At 39.8% G+C, this 19,058-nt stretch overlaps 1 protein-coding gene across 1 annotated transcript; it reads left to right on the plus strand.

Moving 5' to 3' along the window:
- Window positions 1-16,464: 16,464 nt before the first annotated feature.
- LOC138885221 (uncharacterized) lies at window positions 16,465-18,649 on the plus strand. Its single transcript, XM_070166135.1, has 3 exons — window positions 16,465-16,756; window positions 16,856-17,087; window positions 18,319-18,649. Exons 1-3 carry the CDS (start codon window positions 16,465-16,467, stop codon window positions 18,647-18,649), a joined length of 855 nt encoding a protein of 284 aa, XP_070022236.1.
- The last annotated feature ends 409 nt before the right edge of the window (window positions 18,650-19,058 follow it).

Raw genomic sequence — 19,058 nt, forward strand, 5'->3', positions numbered from 1 at the left:
CCCAAAGAGAAAAAGTCAGTCGTCTACCACCACAGGCCAGTCTGATGAGCCAGCTGTGGTAGTTGCAGAGGCAGTTGATGTTCCATCTACTTCGGTCGGGCCTTCCTCTAGTGCAACAACTATGCCTCCCCTTCATCTTCAGTTCCTACTGTAGTTCCTGCCACAGGTTCCACTTCAGCTTTGAAGCCTGTGCCCATGCCTACTGTCCTACTTTCTATGTTGCAGGTCTACTAGACACTGGCGAGCCTCAAAACTAGATGCAGACAACCACTACAAAGCTGTCTGACAAATCCAGTATTGTTGCAGCATAGTCCTCTATTCAGGCACCTCAGGTTCCCCCGACAATTAAAGAAACATTGAAGAAGCTCCTGGAGAAACAGACTACTATTATGGCTACCTTGTACAACATGGGTCAGTGATCGAAAAGCTGGGAAAATAAGTAAAGAAAATGAGAAAGTCCTAGGCCATCAAGAAGTCAGTTGACAAGCTCCGGAGGCAGGTCACCAAGATTGCAACAGCTGGAGATCTTCCCTTTAACATGTTGATTGATCCAGGTCTTACAACGCCGTTGGCACCAGCTGGTCAGTCTGAGGAGCCAGACCTGGCTGCCGACACTGCCGAGGCAGTACGTTAGATGTTCACCAACCCAGCCACTCCCAGAGTTGAGGATGATGAGATCCAGTTGGAGCTTGATGCCGGTGACATTGCTGGGGACACAGAGATGTCCAAGGAGCCATAGGGTGTCTTCTTCACTCTTTCCCTTCCTTTATCTTATTTTGTTAAGCATTGGGACAATGCTTATTTTTATTCGGGGGAGGGGGGTGGAGTTTATTTGATCTTGTTTGATTCTGAGACATTTGGTATGTAATTAACTTGATACTATTTTCTTTTTATTTCTCATTATGTATATATTCTCTCTCTTCTCTCATTATGTATATATCTTCTCTTTCTTTCTCATTATATATATTCGTTATGTTTTTAATAGTTTTTGCTTTGTATCTTCTTTATGTTTGTTTCCTTATTAGTTAGTGTTTGATTTAGTAGCTTTTTTTATGTTTCAGTAGATAATAAGCCTTTGGTTTTCTTAATGCAACGATTCTTTCCAAAGGTAGTTATTGTGTAAACCGGGTAACTCGTCCCAATGATGGATGAGACAATCTTCTTAAGGGAATGAGTCTGTTTTGTGTTTAGGTAATAATAGTAGTAGTAATGAATAAGACCTAATTAAGTCAAACTCGAAGAATCAAACATTCTTCATTTGGCACAAACACATTTAACTACGTGCTTATGGTTAGAGACAAGGTTTTTAAAAGGAAATAGCTCTAGTTAGTGACTTTGCGACTCTTGTGTTGACTTTGGTACCATCGAGTGGTCTATTTGGACCATAGTGATCTTCAATCTTGAATTATGGGCATTGTGGGCCCTCGACTTTACCCTCTTTAACAATCTAGTTATGTGAGGGGTGAGATGCTTTGTTGCTAGTCCAAGTACTCGTGCAAAAGATCTAGAACTTGCCCCGAATGTGTTTTAAGGCGAAATCCTAAGTTTTTCTTGGCTTGAAAAGTGACTGTAGGCTTTTCTTGGCCCGTTTGAGTTTTTTATTGCCTACCAATGATGTCATCCCTAGTCAATCCCTTCGAGCCTTTATCCTTTCTCATTTGAAAATCATGTTACAATTATTTACCCGTTCTATCGTGAACCTCGCCTCTCTTGGAACTCGAGTTTTCCTTAACACTCATGTGAAACAAATGGCTAAAAACATAAGTTTGGGGGAGAGACGAGGAAATTGAAAAATGGTATCAAGGCACAAAAGGAGAAAAGAAATGATAAGAAGGAAAGGCAAAGCAAAGAAAAGAACAAAAAGAGAAATGCAAAAAAGTGAATAAGTGGAAGAGTTGAAGGGATTCAAAGAGAGGTAATGATCCCAAACACGGAGAAAAATGAATGTAATCAAGAAAGAGTGATGTTAAGTCTCTCTAGTCTCCCAAGGAAAAGAAAATGCCTAAGGAATTGGCAAACTGTGAGCCGAGAAATGAAAGATGGAGTGCTTAAGGAAGGTGTAACCACTTACCCATATTATATCAAACCCTAATCCAAAAGACTTCACTACATCCCGAAGGAAATTCTACTTGATTTTGAGCCAAGCGAGCTTACATTAGTTGTGATCTACATGAGGGTCAAGCCTATGGTACTTAAAGCCGTACTTGTGACATTCTCTTGAGAGAGATGAGTGAACATTTCATAAATCTTTGAATTGAGTGCTAATTTCTTAAGTGAGCTTGGCAAATGGAAGGTATAGGAGGAAGAGGAAGAGTTTGGAGTCCACCCTAACCTACAAAATAGAACGAAAGTCTTTGATTAGTAAAGTCAACTCTTTAAGCTTGAATGGCATATTAGAGCTATATATGCATAAATGTTTAACTTCTTGTCAATAATGCATGAGTGGTATGGGTAATTGTAGGTCCCAACTGAGGTATGAATGGCTCACCTTTGGCTAGCTGTAATGACCCTTAACTGCTGGAGGTGGGAACTAATTTATTTGCTCGAGGACAAGCAAAGACTTAAGTTTGGGGGAGTTGATAAGTGGGGATTTTAACTGCTTATTAGCGCCTTTTAGCTTTTGTTTTAGCCTTAAAACATTGAATTGTATTCACAAAACTGATGAAATTGAGCAAAATTGCAGGAATGATGGAAGTTAAGCTTCCGAGATGAAATCCGACTCAAAAAGCAGTTTTTAAAGCACAAGGCAATGAAAGGCATAGAAGCACAAATGTGCGGTCCGCAGAAGAAATTGTAGACCGAAGAATTCCATCTGCGGTCGCAAGCTAAGAAGACAACTTTAGCAGACATTTGCGCAAAGTGCGTACCGTACATGAATTGTGCGGCCGCAAAGCTGGGCTAAGAGTTGAAGATCAGAGAGTGTGCAAAAAAACACAAAGTCCAGAGCCTTTGTGAATTGTGGACCATACAAGAATTGTGCAGCCGCAGAAGGATGCCTTGCAACCGTAGTCCTAATTCTATGGACCGTAGAAGAGTTGCCTCACGACCGCAGTTCAAAAATGTACGGCCAAAGACCTCCAGTTCTTGACATGTGAAGAAATATGCAGATCGTACATGGAATTATGCAATCGTAGAAACTCCCGAGGGGCATTTTTGTCCAAGATTTTCACCTTGTATAAATAGACGAGTTTCAAGAAATTAGGTCAAGTTTTGAATATCTGAAGTACTGTAGCCGTTTTTCTTTGCCTCTTTAGGAAGTTTTAGCTTATTTTGGTGTTTTAATATTAGATTTCTTTATTTTAATCTTTCAATACGAGTTTTATTAGCTTTTCTTTTTTGTTTTCTTTAATATCTACTATGAGTAGCTAGATTTTTACTAGGTTTGTGACCAACCCTAGTGTATAAACCTTATGGGTGATTAATTTTATGTATTGAGTATTTATTATTTAGCTTAGTTCATGCTTTATTAGTAGAATTGATGGTTGAAAACATTTATTCATGCCTATTTGACTAGTCTCTACTTGAGAAAGAGGGACCTAGTCTAGGTTAACTTAGCTAACAAGGAATTGGGTCAATTGAGAGATTGATTAACCCAATTAAAGGGTTCAACCTAGAGATAGTAAAAACCCGACTTGAGCTCTTATCAATTGTTTTGGTTGATACCCATTTGGTATTAAGAAAGCCAAATTGCGCAAAACCACTCTCTGACCGAGAGGTATTGAGTGGGTAACGTAGAGTTGTGAGCTATAATACGTCTCAATCAATAAAACGAGCATAAAAGTCTTTATGCCATTATGCAAATACCTAGGTCATGGTCACATCCCTAGGCCTTTTATATGTTTAGAAAACTCTCAAAAACAACTATTTCTAGTCTTTTGTCTTTTATTTGCAATCATTAGATTAATATTAGATATGGAAACAAAAACCCTATTGTGGAAGTGCAATGTAGATACTTCATTTGCTCATTCCGAATATATACTCCTAGCTCCTATCTTAGCTCCCTACGGATTCGACCCCAACTCTTCGTTAGGTTTTATTATTGCATAAGACCGTATCATATCTCGTTTGAGGTATGAATTTGGACGTGATCAATTTTTGGCGCCGTTGTCGGTGAGTTAAAAAACGGTGTTAGTAGGGAAGTGCCAACCTTTTAGCCGTCTCATGAAGGAGGGTGTATCTTTTGAATGGGAACAAGCCTGTAGAAACGCATTCCAAAGCATCAAATCCTATTTGATGAATCCTCCGGTTCTAGCAGCCCCTATACTAGGAAAGCCATTGATTATATATATATATATATTGAAGCTAAGAAAGGTTAGTTGGAGCCCTTTTGGCCCAAGAAGATGGTGAAAGTAAGGAAAATTCCCTCTACTACTTGAGTAGGATGATGACCCCAAATGAGCTGAAGTATTCTCTGATCGAAAAGTTGTGTCTGGCATTGGTTTTCGCAATTCAAAAGGTGAAGCACTACTTTCAAGCTCATGTCATCCGCCTAATCTCAAGGGCGAACCCGATCAAGTTTGTTATGTTAAAACTCGTCCTCAATGAACGATTAGCAAGGTAGTACCTCCAATTTCAACAATTGGAGATTGTGTACATCCCACAAAAAACTATGAAAGGACAAGCTTTGGCAGATTTCTTGGAGGGTCATCCAATACTTGATGATATGGAGTTGACTAGAGAACTACCTGATGAGGATGCATTGGTCATCGAAGTACAACACAATTGGAAAATGTATTTTGATGGTACCGCACATCGGAAGAAGCTAGCACATGTGTCGTATTTGTCACTTCTCAAGGAGTGGTCTTGCCATATTCCTTCACCTTAACACAACATTGCTCCAACAACGTTGTATAATATCAAGCACTCATACTTGGGCTTGCGATGACCGTTGATATGAGGCAACTTGTAACGACCCGACCGGTCGTTTTGAGCTCCGACGCGTCATTCAGCAGTTTAAGGCCATGAGAGGCTTCATCTCAGGTATATTGACTTGTGTGTATGGTCAGAATTAAAATTCAGGAAGTTTGGAGTCAATTCTAAATGGAAATTCTCATTTTGAAAGCTTAAAATTGAAGAAATGAACTAGGATTGGAATTTTGAGTAAACGACCTCGGAATTGGGATCCAAAGGTTCCAGCAGGTTCGTATGATAATTTCGGACTTGGGCGTATGCCCGAATCGGGTTTTGGATAACCCGGGAGCGTTTTGGCGCATATTATGAAAGATAGCATTTTAGAAGAAATTGCATCAGTTTGGTTTAAAATGCATTTTAGTGTTATTGATGTCCGTTTGGGATTCCGAGACTGGGAGTAGCTCCGTATGGTGATTCTGGATTTGGGAGCGCGATTGGAAGTGAATTCGGAGGTCCGTAGGTCATTTTGGAGTCGTTCGGCTAAAGATGGAAAATTGAAAGTTTTTGAGAAAATTTGGCCGGAAGCGGAAATTTTGATATCGGATTCGAAATGCGATTTTTATGGTTTGGATAGCTTCGTTAGGTTATTTGGGACTTAGGAGTGTGTCCGGAATATCTTTGTGTTGAAATATATGAATTATGGGAAAAATTTGAATTTTTTTGATATTTAATATTGTTAAAGTTGACTTTGGTCAACATTTTTGGTAAACGGACCCGGACCCGTAATTTTTCGGTCTCGAAAGGTCCATAGAAAAATATGGGAGTTGAACGTGTTTCCGGAATCGAATTCCGAGGTCCCAGACCCGAGAAATGAATTTTTTCGTGAAATTGTTTTCTAAAAATGTTTAAGGAAAATGAAAATGAAATTTGATCAGAAAGTAATGGTATCGGGCTCGTATTTTGGTTCCGACGCCCGGTACAGGTCATATATGTTGGTTAAGCGCTTTATGTAAAGTTTGGTTACAAACGGACGTTGTTTGACGGGTTTCGGCCTTAAATTGGAAAATTTGAATGTTTATGAAATTTGAAAGAATTCTTGGATTTAAGGCTCAAATAATTGATTTTGATGTTATTTTGGCGATTTGATCGCTCGATCAAGTTTGTGTGATGTTTTAGAGTTAGTGTTCATATTTGGTTTGGAGACCCGAGGGCTCGGGAGTGTTTCGGAGTGATTTCGGACTTAGGAAAAATTGCAGAAAATTCTGTTGTGCCCAGAAAATTTTAGGTGCGAGTAGTCCAGTTTGGAAGCTCATATCTTATAATCTATAAGAAATAAGAAAAAGTGCAAAACACAAAAAATGTAGCCCATACATTCTAGTTTTCGGAAAGTTAAACCATTCGCGATTTGGATATCATCGCAAAAAGTTACGATGGATCGAAAAGGGCTGCTGGAGCAATTTCGGCAGAATTTATGATGCACTTTAGAAACTCATATCTCGGGATATATAAAGGGTTATATGGTGTACAACCTATCAAATTAAAGATCTTTGAGTCTAGTTTCGAAATCGTCAAACCGTTTGTCATTTGGATATTTATACAAGACGTTATGGGTGTTTAAACAAAAGGTGTCCAACAAGGAACAATTTTAATAGGATGTACAACTTGTATAGCACAAGTGCAAGGTACAACTTGACGAAGCACAGGCAGATTCTTTTATACACGGATTTAGCTCACTTTTCTTCATTTCTTCAAAGTATGGACGATTTTTGGGGAGCTTCAAGAGGGGATTTTCATCATCAATGTGAAGGTAAGTTATCCCCACCTATTTTGAGTTAAGTACATCAATTATGTATGGATTTGAGCATGAAAATTGTAGAAAAATTGAGGATTTAGGCCTAGGGATTTGAAAATAAGATTTGGTGATTTGAGGGGTCAAATGAACTCCGATTTTGGTAAATTTTATATGTACGGACTCGTGGTGAGACGAGAAATCCGGTGATGTGACTTTCGTAATTTTTCGAGAAGTGGGCCCGGGGCTCGGGTTTTGCAAATTTCGTGATTTTCGATATTTTTTGAGTCTTTTCGATTGGGTTATATTACCTTAGCCTATTGTAATATATTCCTTGTGGTTTTGGCAAGATTTGACGCGTGAGGAGGTCGATTCGAAAGGAAAGGGCATCGCGGAGTAGACTTTTGGCCATCTTGAGGTGAGTAATAGATGTAAATGCTGTTCTGAGGGTTTGAAACCCCGGACTTTCACATCGTAATGCTATATTGAGGTGTGACACGCACTCCATGGAGAGTGCGGGGTCGGATACTATTGGGGATTGTGACTTGGTCCATCCCGTGTGATGTTTATACTATACTGGTGATTGATACACATACTTCATTAATATTACTGGGCTTGATGCCATGTTTGGGGCCTTGTGCCGATTTGTAAAATCCTTCGAGGATTGATATTACTGCTTAGCATGATTTGCATATCATTTAATTTCAGTCCAAGGTTTTAAATGCTGTTTTGCAAACTCAGCCATAATTCTAAGTGTTGAAAACTTAAATGATATTTTTAAATGTATTCCGGGCTGGGAACTTCTATTTTGTAAATGCCCAAGGGGCTTATTATATTATTTTCTGGACTGATTATAAAGTGACTTGAAACAGTGGTAACAATGACACTGTGTGATATACTTGAAACAGTGGTAACAATGACACTAATGTGATATACTTGAAACAGTGGTAACAATGACACTGTGTGATATACTTGAAATAGTGGTAACAATGACACTGGATGATATACTTGAACAGTGGTAACAATGGCACTGTATGATATAAATTGATCAGGTAACAATGGCTGACCGGTCAGGTAACAATGACTGACCAAGATATTGCGCTTGGGCTGTAGGAGCCCCTCCGGAGTCTGTACACACCCCCAGTGAGCGCTGTCGACGATAAATAAATATGGATGGCTCGGGCTGCACGCCGCAGTGGGTACTAGAATGTACCATCATATGCATTGCATTGCATTCATGTATTTGTATTTATACTGGTGTTTAGCTGCTCAGTTCCATATGTTGTTGTATATTCGGATTGTAGCTTACTTTGTGTATTTACTGGATTTTCTTATCTTCGGACTGTAGTTACTTTTATTACTCACTGGGTCGGAGTACTCACTTTACTCCCTGCACCTTGTGTGCAGATCCAGGGCAGTCTCAGGCTCAGTAGATCCAGTTGATCAGCAGATCCAGCCTCTGGGAGTATCGAGGTAGCTGCACGGCGTTCGCAGCCATTGATCTTCTCCCTCCTATCCTATCTCTTTATTTCCGCATTATCAGACTTTGGATATACCATGTATTAGGATGATATTCTGTATTCTAGAGGCTCAGATTCGTGACACCGGGTCCTAGTGAGATTATATTGTGTATTTTGTTAAAATCTTCAGTACTTTAATCTTGCTTAATTGATATTTCTTTCCGCTATTTTTGATAAATTGGGTTAAGTGTTGAATAATGGTCGGGCTTGCCTAGTAGTGTGCTAGGCGCCATCACGACCGGGATTTGGGTCATGACAAGTTGGTATCAGAGCCTAGGTTACTTGGTCTCGCGAGTCATGAGCCAGTTTAGTAGAGTCTCGCGGATCGGTACGGAGACGTCTGTACTTATCCTTGAGAGGCTGCCGAACCTTTAGGAAAACTTCACATTCTTGAATTCTTATCGTGCGTCCTTGATTTAGCTTGAAAAGAAACTTTTGAAATTCCTTCCGCGTGATCGTATGCACTAACGGGCGCTTAGTATCAGATGTGTCTCGATGTCTTTTGATTCCCCGATCGAGGGGCGAGGTGTATTTGTACGACTTGGTAGTGGCGAAGAAGCCTACTGGATAGTAGATGAACTGTTAAGTGATTCGTTTCTTATTGTGATTTGTTGAGTAGCAAGAGTTATGGGCGCATGAAGAATATTTTTTGTGTCTCCTAGTTAGATAAGTCTGGGAGCTGAGATCGTTTCCGTAAATGTATTATGACAAAATCGTTGAGTCAAGGAGACCACCTTGAAGGTCGAAAATATTAAAGAAAGAATATGTTCCTACTTAGTTGAATAGCCCAATAATGGAGGGTTGAAGGGTAATTTCTATGTGTTATGATTCAAATAGGTGCAGCGCATGTCCATGTATCAATTTAGATTTATGTAATTGATATGCACTGTGATGCTTTGTCAAGTTGTGGATGTGTTGTTAGGATGGTTTTGGTGATTCTTTGGAAGGTGGATATGACCAATTACAAAGGAGGCTCTGCCGAAATTTTTGAAAAATTTAGGACTTAAAAAAAAATTGGTCGCCTAGAGAGTGGGCTTAACTATTGTGTGAGTAAATGCAAGAATTGCAGAAGAGTTAAAATTCCAGATGATTCGTGTTTCTACGAGCTTATGATGGAGTGAGTTTAATCTCACCATGATATTACGACATCAATAGAGTATATGTGTTGTGATCTATGGCTTCGAGCCAAGTTGGGGAGCTTGCTGTTGATTAGCTGATTGCACGGTTTATTACCTGCGTGAATTCTGGTTATTGGCGTATTGGTGGGTTATTGCAGCTACGGAAAAGGACCATGAGTGGTAATTTGAGTAAATGAATTGTTGGATGCATGCTATGGTTAGCCTTATTGGCTCATGTTCAGACTTGAGGGAAGATTCATGATTTATGCCTCGTATAGGTGCAGGCTTCGAGGGAAGTGATCCCTCTAGGTGCTTTATCGAGAGGGTATTCATATGTTATAAAATTCAGTAGAGTTGGTTGCATTCGGGGCCAAGTCAGAGCTGGGTGGCTCTCAATAGCGGTCCTAGTTAATTCAAGAGGTAAAGTGTGGTGCCTAATGATTTTGAGTCTATAAGTACGGTTAAGAGTCAAGCTTTTGAAGCAGCTTATGAAGAAAGGCACAGAATGTTCTATGATGTTTTGACTTGCGGTGTAGCATTTGAGAGACATGAAATGGTCATGGTATTTGAGACAGCATGGTCTCGTGATTTAAGGTCACTCGGGGTGAGTTTGGTTGAAATAAGTTAGGTGTTAAAGGGAGATATTATTATTTCTAAGGCAATCAAGGATAAATTGGAAGGAAGTAGATTGATTAGCCATAGTTGAGTTGGTATACTGGTGTCAGTGATCGGTTCGTTCAGCGTGATCGAGTTATGCATGTGAGGCTTGTCGGCCGCAGTGATTGATGTTATTCTGAAGCATTCTTTTGTTAGGGCCTATTATGAGTAGGCGGATCCCAGAAAGTGTTATGGTGGCTTGGACAACTACTTAGAGATTGGCATATTCGACGATTATGAGGATTCGCCTGTATGCTGCTATAGTTCTCCTGAAGTGAGTTAAATGGAAAGTCTTATGTGATGAAGTATTAGCCTATCGGCGGTTCCAGAGTTGTGATGGAAATCGCGTCTATCGTATATTGGCACGTGAGGTGCAGTGAGTGGTATGGAATTTGAAGTAAGGACCAAGGTTGCAGTTTGGTCAATGACTGTGATGTCACGATCTCGGATGAGCAGTATATGAGTTTCAGTGTTTTGAGTAAGATGGGTATTGACGTCAGTATCACCTGAGGTCGGTGTTCTGTGAGAAAGGCTTTGCATCCTGGTTAGGGATTCTTGATCGCTTTTCAGCGTTAGTGCAGCCGGTGGTTTGGATGTGCAGACCCGTTAATTATTTCGGAAGATGGTGGGAGCTTGTCCCACAGGAATATTGTATAAGTGTGACATGTAGTCACTTGATTAATTAGAAATTTAAACCAAGTATGAGGATTTTGGTAATATCATCCATTTGAGAATTTATGCCTGGAGGGCACTCTGTTTATTGGGTTATGGACCTGTGAAAGATTATTGGCCTAGCTTGGCACGATCAGGATCGACTTGAGGTCGGTGGATAGATTTAAATGTGGAAGTGAGCCTTACGTCAGGCCAGTTGTGTTTATTTCAGCAATGCGCTCTTTATGGAAGGATAGTCGCGGTCTTATTTCGTGGTCAGTTAATTCATGTAAAGATATATTGCACCGTATGAGTTGTGATACGGCTTGGTAAATTCCTTATGTGTTGAGGTTCCGCTCAGCGGTGATGTTATATGAGCATGATGAGACTTAGATCATGTATCGCACCTCAGTTGTGCTTGAGTTTGTAGCCTATAGCGCTATATGTTTCCTTGGGAATGATATTATGCACCTTAGTATGTTTATGACCGATATTCGGTATTTTGATGTGATGAGCTATTCAGCTCGACGTATAACTCCTTATGTGAGTTCTATATGTAGATCAGGTGGCACACCGCCATGGGTATGTTATTTGGATCGGGTTGCACGCCGCAACAGTGTGATGTTCAGTTCAGTGCCCATACTTGATTTTGCATGTTCTGTTTCCCTGTTTTCTGAGGAAGTCTATGTTAGTGTGCGAGTTGAGTAGTTCCTTCTAGAGTTTGCCTTCCTTTTGTATCGCGTTCGAATTGATAGCATACTGGCACATTGTGGCGTCTTGTGGGATTTTTGATTATGTCTGAGGTGGCTTATTGCCTGAGCAGTTCATACTGGGTGAGATGAGGTTACTAGATTTGGGGTCAGTGCAAACTGATTATATGAAGTATATTATAGAGCAAAGATCATTCTTTGGTTTGGGACAAGGTAAAGGAACTTGTCAGGAGTGTAGATCCAATGAATTGTTGATTCAATAGTTGGTTGTGAATTTTGGCACATCTCTTCAGTCGTATCGGTGTTGAAAAAAAAAACCTAGAGCAAGACCTGTGTAGATCATGAGATGCAATGGGAGCATCAGATTCGTGGAATTTCGACTATTATGTTTAGAGAATGTTATTGTGGTTCTATGTGTAAAGTGATGCAAAGTGTGAATTCAGCAAAGTTATGCAGTCATGTTTGGGTACAACGTGTGGAGATTGATATGGTGGTCGTATGATGGAAACAGGCTTGGCAGGGAAATTCAGGATGTTGGAATTGGGCCTAATGGCTTATTTGCTTGAATAAATAAGTATATCTACAGAATTATCGAGCTAATGTGCTCAACGGAGTAGTGGTAGCATGGGAAGGTGCATGATGTGTTAAACAAGTGATTTCAGACTACTTCAGTGTAGTTCTCAGCACGTTCGAGGACGAACGTATGTTTAAGTGGGGGAGATTGTAACGACCCGACCGGTCGTTTTGAGCTCCGGCGCGTCATTCAGCAGTTTGAGGCCATGAGCGGCTTCATCTCAGGTATATTGACTTGTGTGTATGGTCAGAATTAAAATTCAGGAAGTTTGGAGTCAAATCTAAATGGAAATTCTCATTTTGAAAGCTTAAAATTGAAGAAATGAACTAGGATTGGAATTTTGAGTAAACGACCTCGGAATTGGGATCCGAAGGTTTCAGCAGGTTCGTATGATAATTTCGGACTTGGGCGTATGCCCGGATCGGGTTTTGGATAACCCGAGAGCGTTTTGGCGCCTATTGTGGAAGATAGCATTTTAGAAGAAAATGCATCAGTTTGGTTTAAAATGCATTTTAGTGTTATTGATGTCCGTTTGGGATTCCGAGACTGGGAGTAGCTCCGTATGGTGATTCTGGATTTGGAAGCGCGATTGAAAGTGAATTCGGAGGTCCGTAGGTCATTTTGGAGTCGTTCGGCTAAAGATGGAAAATTGAAGGTTTTTGAGAAAATTTGGCCGGAAGTGAAAATTTTGATATCGGATTCGAAATGCGAATTTTATGGTTTGGATAGCTTCGTTAGGTTATTTGGGACTTAGGAGTGTGTCCGGAATATCTTTGTGTTGAAATATATGAATTATGGGAAAAATTTGAAAATTTTTGATATTTAATATTGTTAAAGTTGACTTTGGTCAACATTTTTGGTAAACGGACCCGGACCCGTAATATTTCGGTCTCGAAAGGTCCATAGAAAAATATGGGAGTTGAACGTGTTTCCGGAATCGAATTCCGAGGTCCCAGCCGAGAAATGAATTTTTTCGTGAAATTGTTTTCTAAAAATGTTTAAGGAAAATGAAAATGAAATTTGATAAGAAAGTAATGGTATCGGGCTCGTATTTTGGTTCCGATGCCCGGTACAGGTCATATATGTTGGTTAAGCGCTTTATGTAAAGTTTGGTTACAAACGGACGTTGTTTGACGGGTTTCGGCCTTAAATTGGAAAATTTGAATGTTTATGAAATTTGAAAGAATTCTTGGATTTAAGGCTCAAATCATTGATTTTGATGTTATTTTGGCGATTTGATCGCTCGAGCAAGTTCGTGTGATGTTTTAGAGTTAGTGTTCATATTTGGTTTGGAGACCCGAGGGCTTGGGAGTGTTTCGGAGTGATTTCGGACTTAGGAAAAATTGCAGAACATTCTGCTGTGCCCAGAAAATTTTAGGTGTGAGTAGTCCAGTTTGGAAGCTCATATCTTATAATCTATAAGAAATAAGAAAAAGTGCAAAACACAAAAAATGTAGTCCATACATTCTAGTTTTCGGAAAGTTAAACCATTCGCGATTTGGATATCATCTCAGAAAGTTAAGATGGATCGAAAAGGGCTGCTGGAGCAATTTCGGCAGAATTTACGATGCACTTTAGAAGCTTATATCTCGGGATATATAAAGAGTTATATGGTGTACAACCTATCAAATTAAAGATCTTTGAGTCTAGTTTCTAAATCTTCAAACCGTTTGTCATTTGGATATTTATACAAGACATTATGGGTGTTTAAACAGAAGGTGTCCGACAAGAAACAATTTTAATAGGATGTACAACTTGTATAACACAAGTGCAAGGTACAACTCGACAAAGCACAGACAGATTCTTTTATACACGGATTTAGCTCACTTTTCTTCATTTCTTCAAAGTATGGACGATTTTTGGGGAGCTTAAAGAGGGGATTTTCATCATCAATGTGAAGGTAAGTTATCCGCAGCTATTTTGAGTTAAGTACATCAATTATGTATGGATTTGAGCATGAAAATTGTAGAAAAATTGAGGATTTAGGCATAGGGATTTGAAAATAAGATTTGGTGATTTGAGGGGTCAAATGAACTCCAATTTTGGTAAATTTTATATGTACAGACTCGTGGCGAGACGAGGAATCCGGTGATGTGACTTTCGTAATTTTTCGAAAAGTGGGCCCGGGGCTCGGGTTTTGCAAATCTCGTGATTTTCGATATTTTTCGAGTCTTTTCGATTGGGTTATATTCCCTTAGCCTTTTGTAATATATTCCTTGTGGTTTTGGCAAGATTCGACGTGCGAGGAGGTTGATTCGAAAGGAAAGGGCGTCGCGGAGTAGACTTTTGGCCATCTTGAGGTGAGTAATAGATGTAAATGCTGTTCTGAGGGTTTGAAACCCCGGACTTTCACATCGTAACGCTATATTGAGGCGTGACACGCACTCCATGGCGAGTGCGGGGTCGGATACTATTGGGGATTGTGACTTGGTCCATCCCGTGTGATGTTTATACTATACTGGTGATTGATACACATACTTCATTGATATTACTGGGCTTGATGCCATGTTTGGGGCCTTGTGCCGATTTGTAAAATCCTTCGAGGATTGATATTACTGCTTAGCATGATTTGCATATCATTTAATTTCAGTCCAAGGTTTTAAATGCTGTTTTGCAAACTCAGCCATAATTCTAAGTGTTGAAAACTTAAATGATATTTTTAAATGTATTCCGGGCTGGGAACTTCTGTTTTGTAAATGCCCAAGGGGCTTATTATATTATTTTCTGGACTGATTATAAAGTGACTTGAAACAGTGGTAACAATGACACTGTGTGATATACTTGAAACAGTGGTAACAATGACACTGTGTGATATACTTGAAACAGTGGTAACAATGACACTGTGTGATATACTTGAAATAGTGGTAACAATGACACTGGATGATATACTTGAACAGTGGTAACAATGGCACTGTATGATATAAATTGGTCAGGTAACAATGGCTGACCGGTCAGGTAATAATGACTGACCAAGATATTGCGCTTGGGCTGTAGGAGCCCCTCCGGAGTCTGTACACACCCCCAGTGAGCGCCGTCGACGATAAATAAATATGGATGGCTCGGGCTGCATGCCGCAGTGGGTACTGGAATGTACCATCATATGCATTGCATTGCATTCATGTATTTTTATTTATACTTGTGTTTAGCTGCTCAGTTCCATATGTTGTTGTATATTCGGATTGTAGCTTACTTTGTGTATTTACTGGATTTTCTTATTTTCAGACTGTAGTTACTTTTATTACTCACTGGGTCGGAGTACTCACTTTTCTCCCTGCACCTTGTGTGCAGATCCAGGGCAGTCTCAGGCTCAGTAGATCCAGTTGATCAGCAGATCCAGCCTCTGGGAGTATCGAGGTAGCTGCACGGCGTTCGCAGCCATTGATCTTCTCCCTCCTATCCTATCTCTTTATTTCCGCATTATCGGACTTTGGATATACCGTGTATTAGGATGATATTCTGTATTCTAGAGGCTCAGATTCGTGACACCGGGTCCTAGTGAGATTATATTGTGTATTTTGTTAAAATCTTCAGTACTTTAATCTTGCTTAATTGATATTTCTTTCTGCTATTTTTGATAAATTGGGTTAAGTGTTGAATAATGGTCGGGCTTGCCTAGTAGTGTGCTGGGCGCCATCATGACCGGGATTTGGGTCGCGACACAACTCAAATTACATATTTTTGTAGACTCTAAGTTAGTGATCAATCAATTGCTAGGTAGCTACAAGGTTAAAAAGCCAAAATTGCGTCCTTATCATGATTATGCGCAGAAATTGATTGGATGGCTTCACTATGTAACTCTTCAGCATGTGCCAAGGAAGGAAAACAAGAAAGTTGATGCCTTAGTTGCTCTAGCTTCGACACTGACTCTGCCCAGCCAGACACAAATCACTATCTACCAAAAATGAATAGTACCACCAGACGAGAATGTGGATGAAGAAAGAAAGCTCTGGCATTTGGTAGCCATCACTGAAGATGAGAAGGTTGATTGGTAATAAACCATGATCGACTACTTATGTCATGAGATACTTCCAGAAGATCCAAGGAGAAAGATTGAAATTCATCGCGTGCCCCTCGCTTCCCTTACTACAAAGTCACTTTTTATCGAAGATCATTTGATGGAGTTCTCTTGCGTTATTTAGCAGAAAATGAATCAACTCAAGCCATGCAAGAGGCACACTCTGGAGTTTGTGGATCATATCAATCTGGGCCGAAGCTTCACTTCCACATTAAGAGGATCGGTTACTACTGGCCGACAATGGTGAAAGATTATTTAGATTATGCTCGAAGATGCAAGGCTTGCTAGTTTTATGCAAATTTTATACACTAACCACCTTAAATGTTACACCCTACTTTTGCATCTTGGCCATTTTAAGCTTGGTGATTAGATGTTGTTGGACCACTTCAAAAATCTTCTGGAGGACATCTATACATTTGGGCTGCAACTGATTACTTCTCAAAATGGGTCGAGGTCGTCGCTCTCAAGGAAGTGAAGAAGGAGAATATTTCAAACTTCAATCGAGTGAACATCATCTATCGTTTAGGCATTCCTAGTTATATAATAACAGATAATGGCAAGTCGTTTGATAACAAATTGATGACCAAGATCTGTGACCTTTTTGTCTTCAAGCAACGTAATTCGTTATTGTATTATGTTGCTGCAAATGGACTAGCCAAAGCATTTAACAAGATACTTTGTAACTTGTTAAAGAAGGCCGTCTCCAAATCTGAAAGAGATTGGAATGACAGAATGGAAAAAGCTTTGTGGGCATATCGGATGACTCATCGCACGTCTACACGAACAACTCCTTATTCTCTTATTTATGGAGTCAAAGTAGTTTTTCCTATTGAGCGTCAAATACCATCCTTGCGACTCGGTGTCCAAGAAGGTCTTACTGAAGAAGAAAATGCTCTTCTATGCCTTGAAGAACTAGAGTCCCTTGATTAAAGAATGCTAGAAGCTCAACAAAGTCTCTAATGTTATCAAGCTCGTCTTTCTCGTGCTTTCAACAAAAAGGTTCTCTTGAGATCCTTCCAAGTTGGTGATCAAGTTCTTGCAATAAGAAGACCGATTATTACCTCTTGCAAATCTAGGGAAAAATTCACTTCAAAATGGGATGGTCCATATGTTTTGCAAGAAGCCTATTCAAGTGGAGATTACAAGATAGTTGATGCAGATGACATGATAATTGGCCCTATCAATGGGAAATTTTTGAAAAGGTATTATCCTTGAAGAAGATACACTCCTTAGCGCACAAGCCTAAACTACATGTTACTATGTTCCTGGCTCACATGAGCCTAAACTGCGAACGACACCCAAAAAAAGGAGTCTGCTAGGTTGAAAACCTCGAAAGAGGTAGCCTAGGCAAAAGTTAGGACATAAAATTCTCTAGGTTGAAAACCTTGAAAGATGCGGCCTAGGCAAAAATAAATTCGCTAGGTTGAAAACCTCAAAAAAGGTGGCCTAGGCAAAATCTAGGACATTAAAAGAAAAGTCTACTTTATCACAATGACAAAGAAAAGCTGATGATGCTCTCTTCCGAAGCTAGAAAGATGGGGCATTATATGTATTATTTCATCGAGTTGTGAAAAGAATATTCTATGCAAGAAGAGCTTGTTTTACTTCAATGATTTTAAGGATGGAATGATCCATAAAATTCTTCTCCAAATTGCAAGAAGATGTTGTTCTATGCTAAAGCTTGGAATTTAGGACACTGCATGGATTTCTTAATCAAATTGCAATAAGGGGTTGGTCTACATAAAAAATTGAAGCATAGGACGCTCCATGGACTTCTCCAAACTGAACGAAGATGTGGTTTGACACCAAAATCTTGAAGGTTGAGGCACTCCATGTAATTCATCACCACAAGGTTGAAGGATGGGATGATCCACGTGCTCGCCTACCAAGGATGGTATATGGTCGCTCCAAACCTCCTTCTCGCCAAGTCGTAAGGAGGAGATGCATCATGTGTCTTTTCATCAAGCCGCAAGAAGGAAACGTGAAATACACTTATAGACTTCTTCAAGGGAGGTAGCATACCAACTATTATCTCACCGAGGTCATGCATATGTAAAGAAGAGACACCAAGTGGTTCCCCTCCAATCATGTGGACATCACTTTCGTCTTTTTGGACAGACATAGAGACTGATTGTGCTTATTTATAAACCTACAAGATAAGAAAAAGAAGTGCAACCCAAGGTATTGGTGACACAATGCTTCAATACAGATGGAGATCATTGTGACGTGAACTTCTCCATGAACTTCTTCACCAAGTTGCAAGAAAGGGGTTGTTCCACGCCAAAGCTTGAAGGATGAGACGCTCCATGAACTTCTTCACCAAGTTGGAAGAAGGAGTTATCCCGTGCCAAAGCTTGAAGGTGAGGGATGCTCCGTGAACTTTCTAACCAAAAGTTATAAACAGAAGTCCTCCATGTAATTTTGTCACCAAAGCCACGAGGATGAGGAGGCACCAACCTTTCTCTCGCCAAACCAGCAAAAAACTAAAAAGAAGTATGCTGCCCGAATAATCCTTCCAATTTCGACCTTTGATTCAAATATTCACTATGACTGGATCAAAGAGGATGGAACATCAAGCTCTGTATATATTGAATCTCTTAGAGTCTTCTTTTCAAGGGCACAAACGACTTGTGATCTTGAAGCTCCTATCTCGAGATATGACATTTTCACTGAGAGTGCACAAAGCTGTGAGATCAGCATGCTAGATGCGTTGATTAGGTTCGAAAAATTAATTCCATCCAATCCAGAAGGTGGCTGGAGGTGAAAATTTTGATATATTTTATTCATTTGAGTCTAGTATCACCATAATCAATCAGCTTTCAATTTCGATGTTCCTATAGTAAGAAACTATTTTTTGGTGAAGGCGCGCAAAGCTGAAAGAGCCAACTAGTTGGAACTCGTCTCCTAAATTCTGAATATTATCTGGGATGATCTAGGAGCAATATGATTGTGATATTTACACAAGTCGTATTTCGGGGAGTCTAGATTTTATAGCCTCAAACCGCTTGTGATTTCGGTATTCTTGCACCAAGATATGAATCTTTCAGTGAAGGCGCACAAAATTGAAAAAATTTGAGTGTCGCAAAATCTGAAGCAAAGTTTTAAAAATACTCATGACATGGTACATAGTGAATTTGGCTTCAAATTTTTGATATGTTTCAGAACTCTGTGTC

The sequence above is a fragment of the Nicotiana sylvestris genome, chromosome 2 (assembly GCF_000393655.2).
Source record: "Nicotiana sylvestris chromosome 2, ASM39365v2, whole genome shotgun sequence".
Lineage (NCBI taxonomy): Eukaryota > Viridiplantae > Streptophyta > Magnoliopsida > Solanales > Solanaceae > Nicotiana > Nicotiana sylvestris.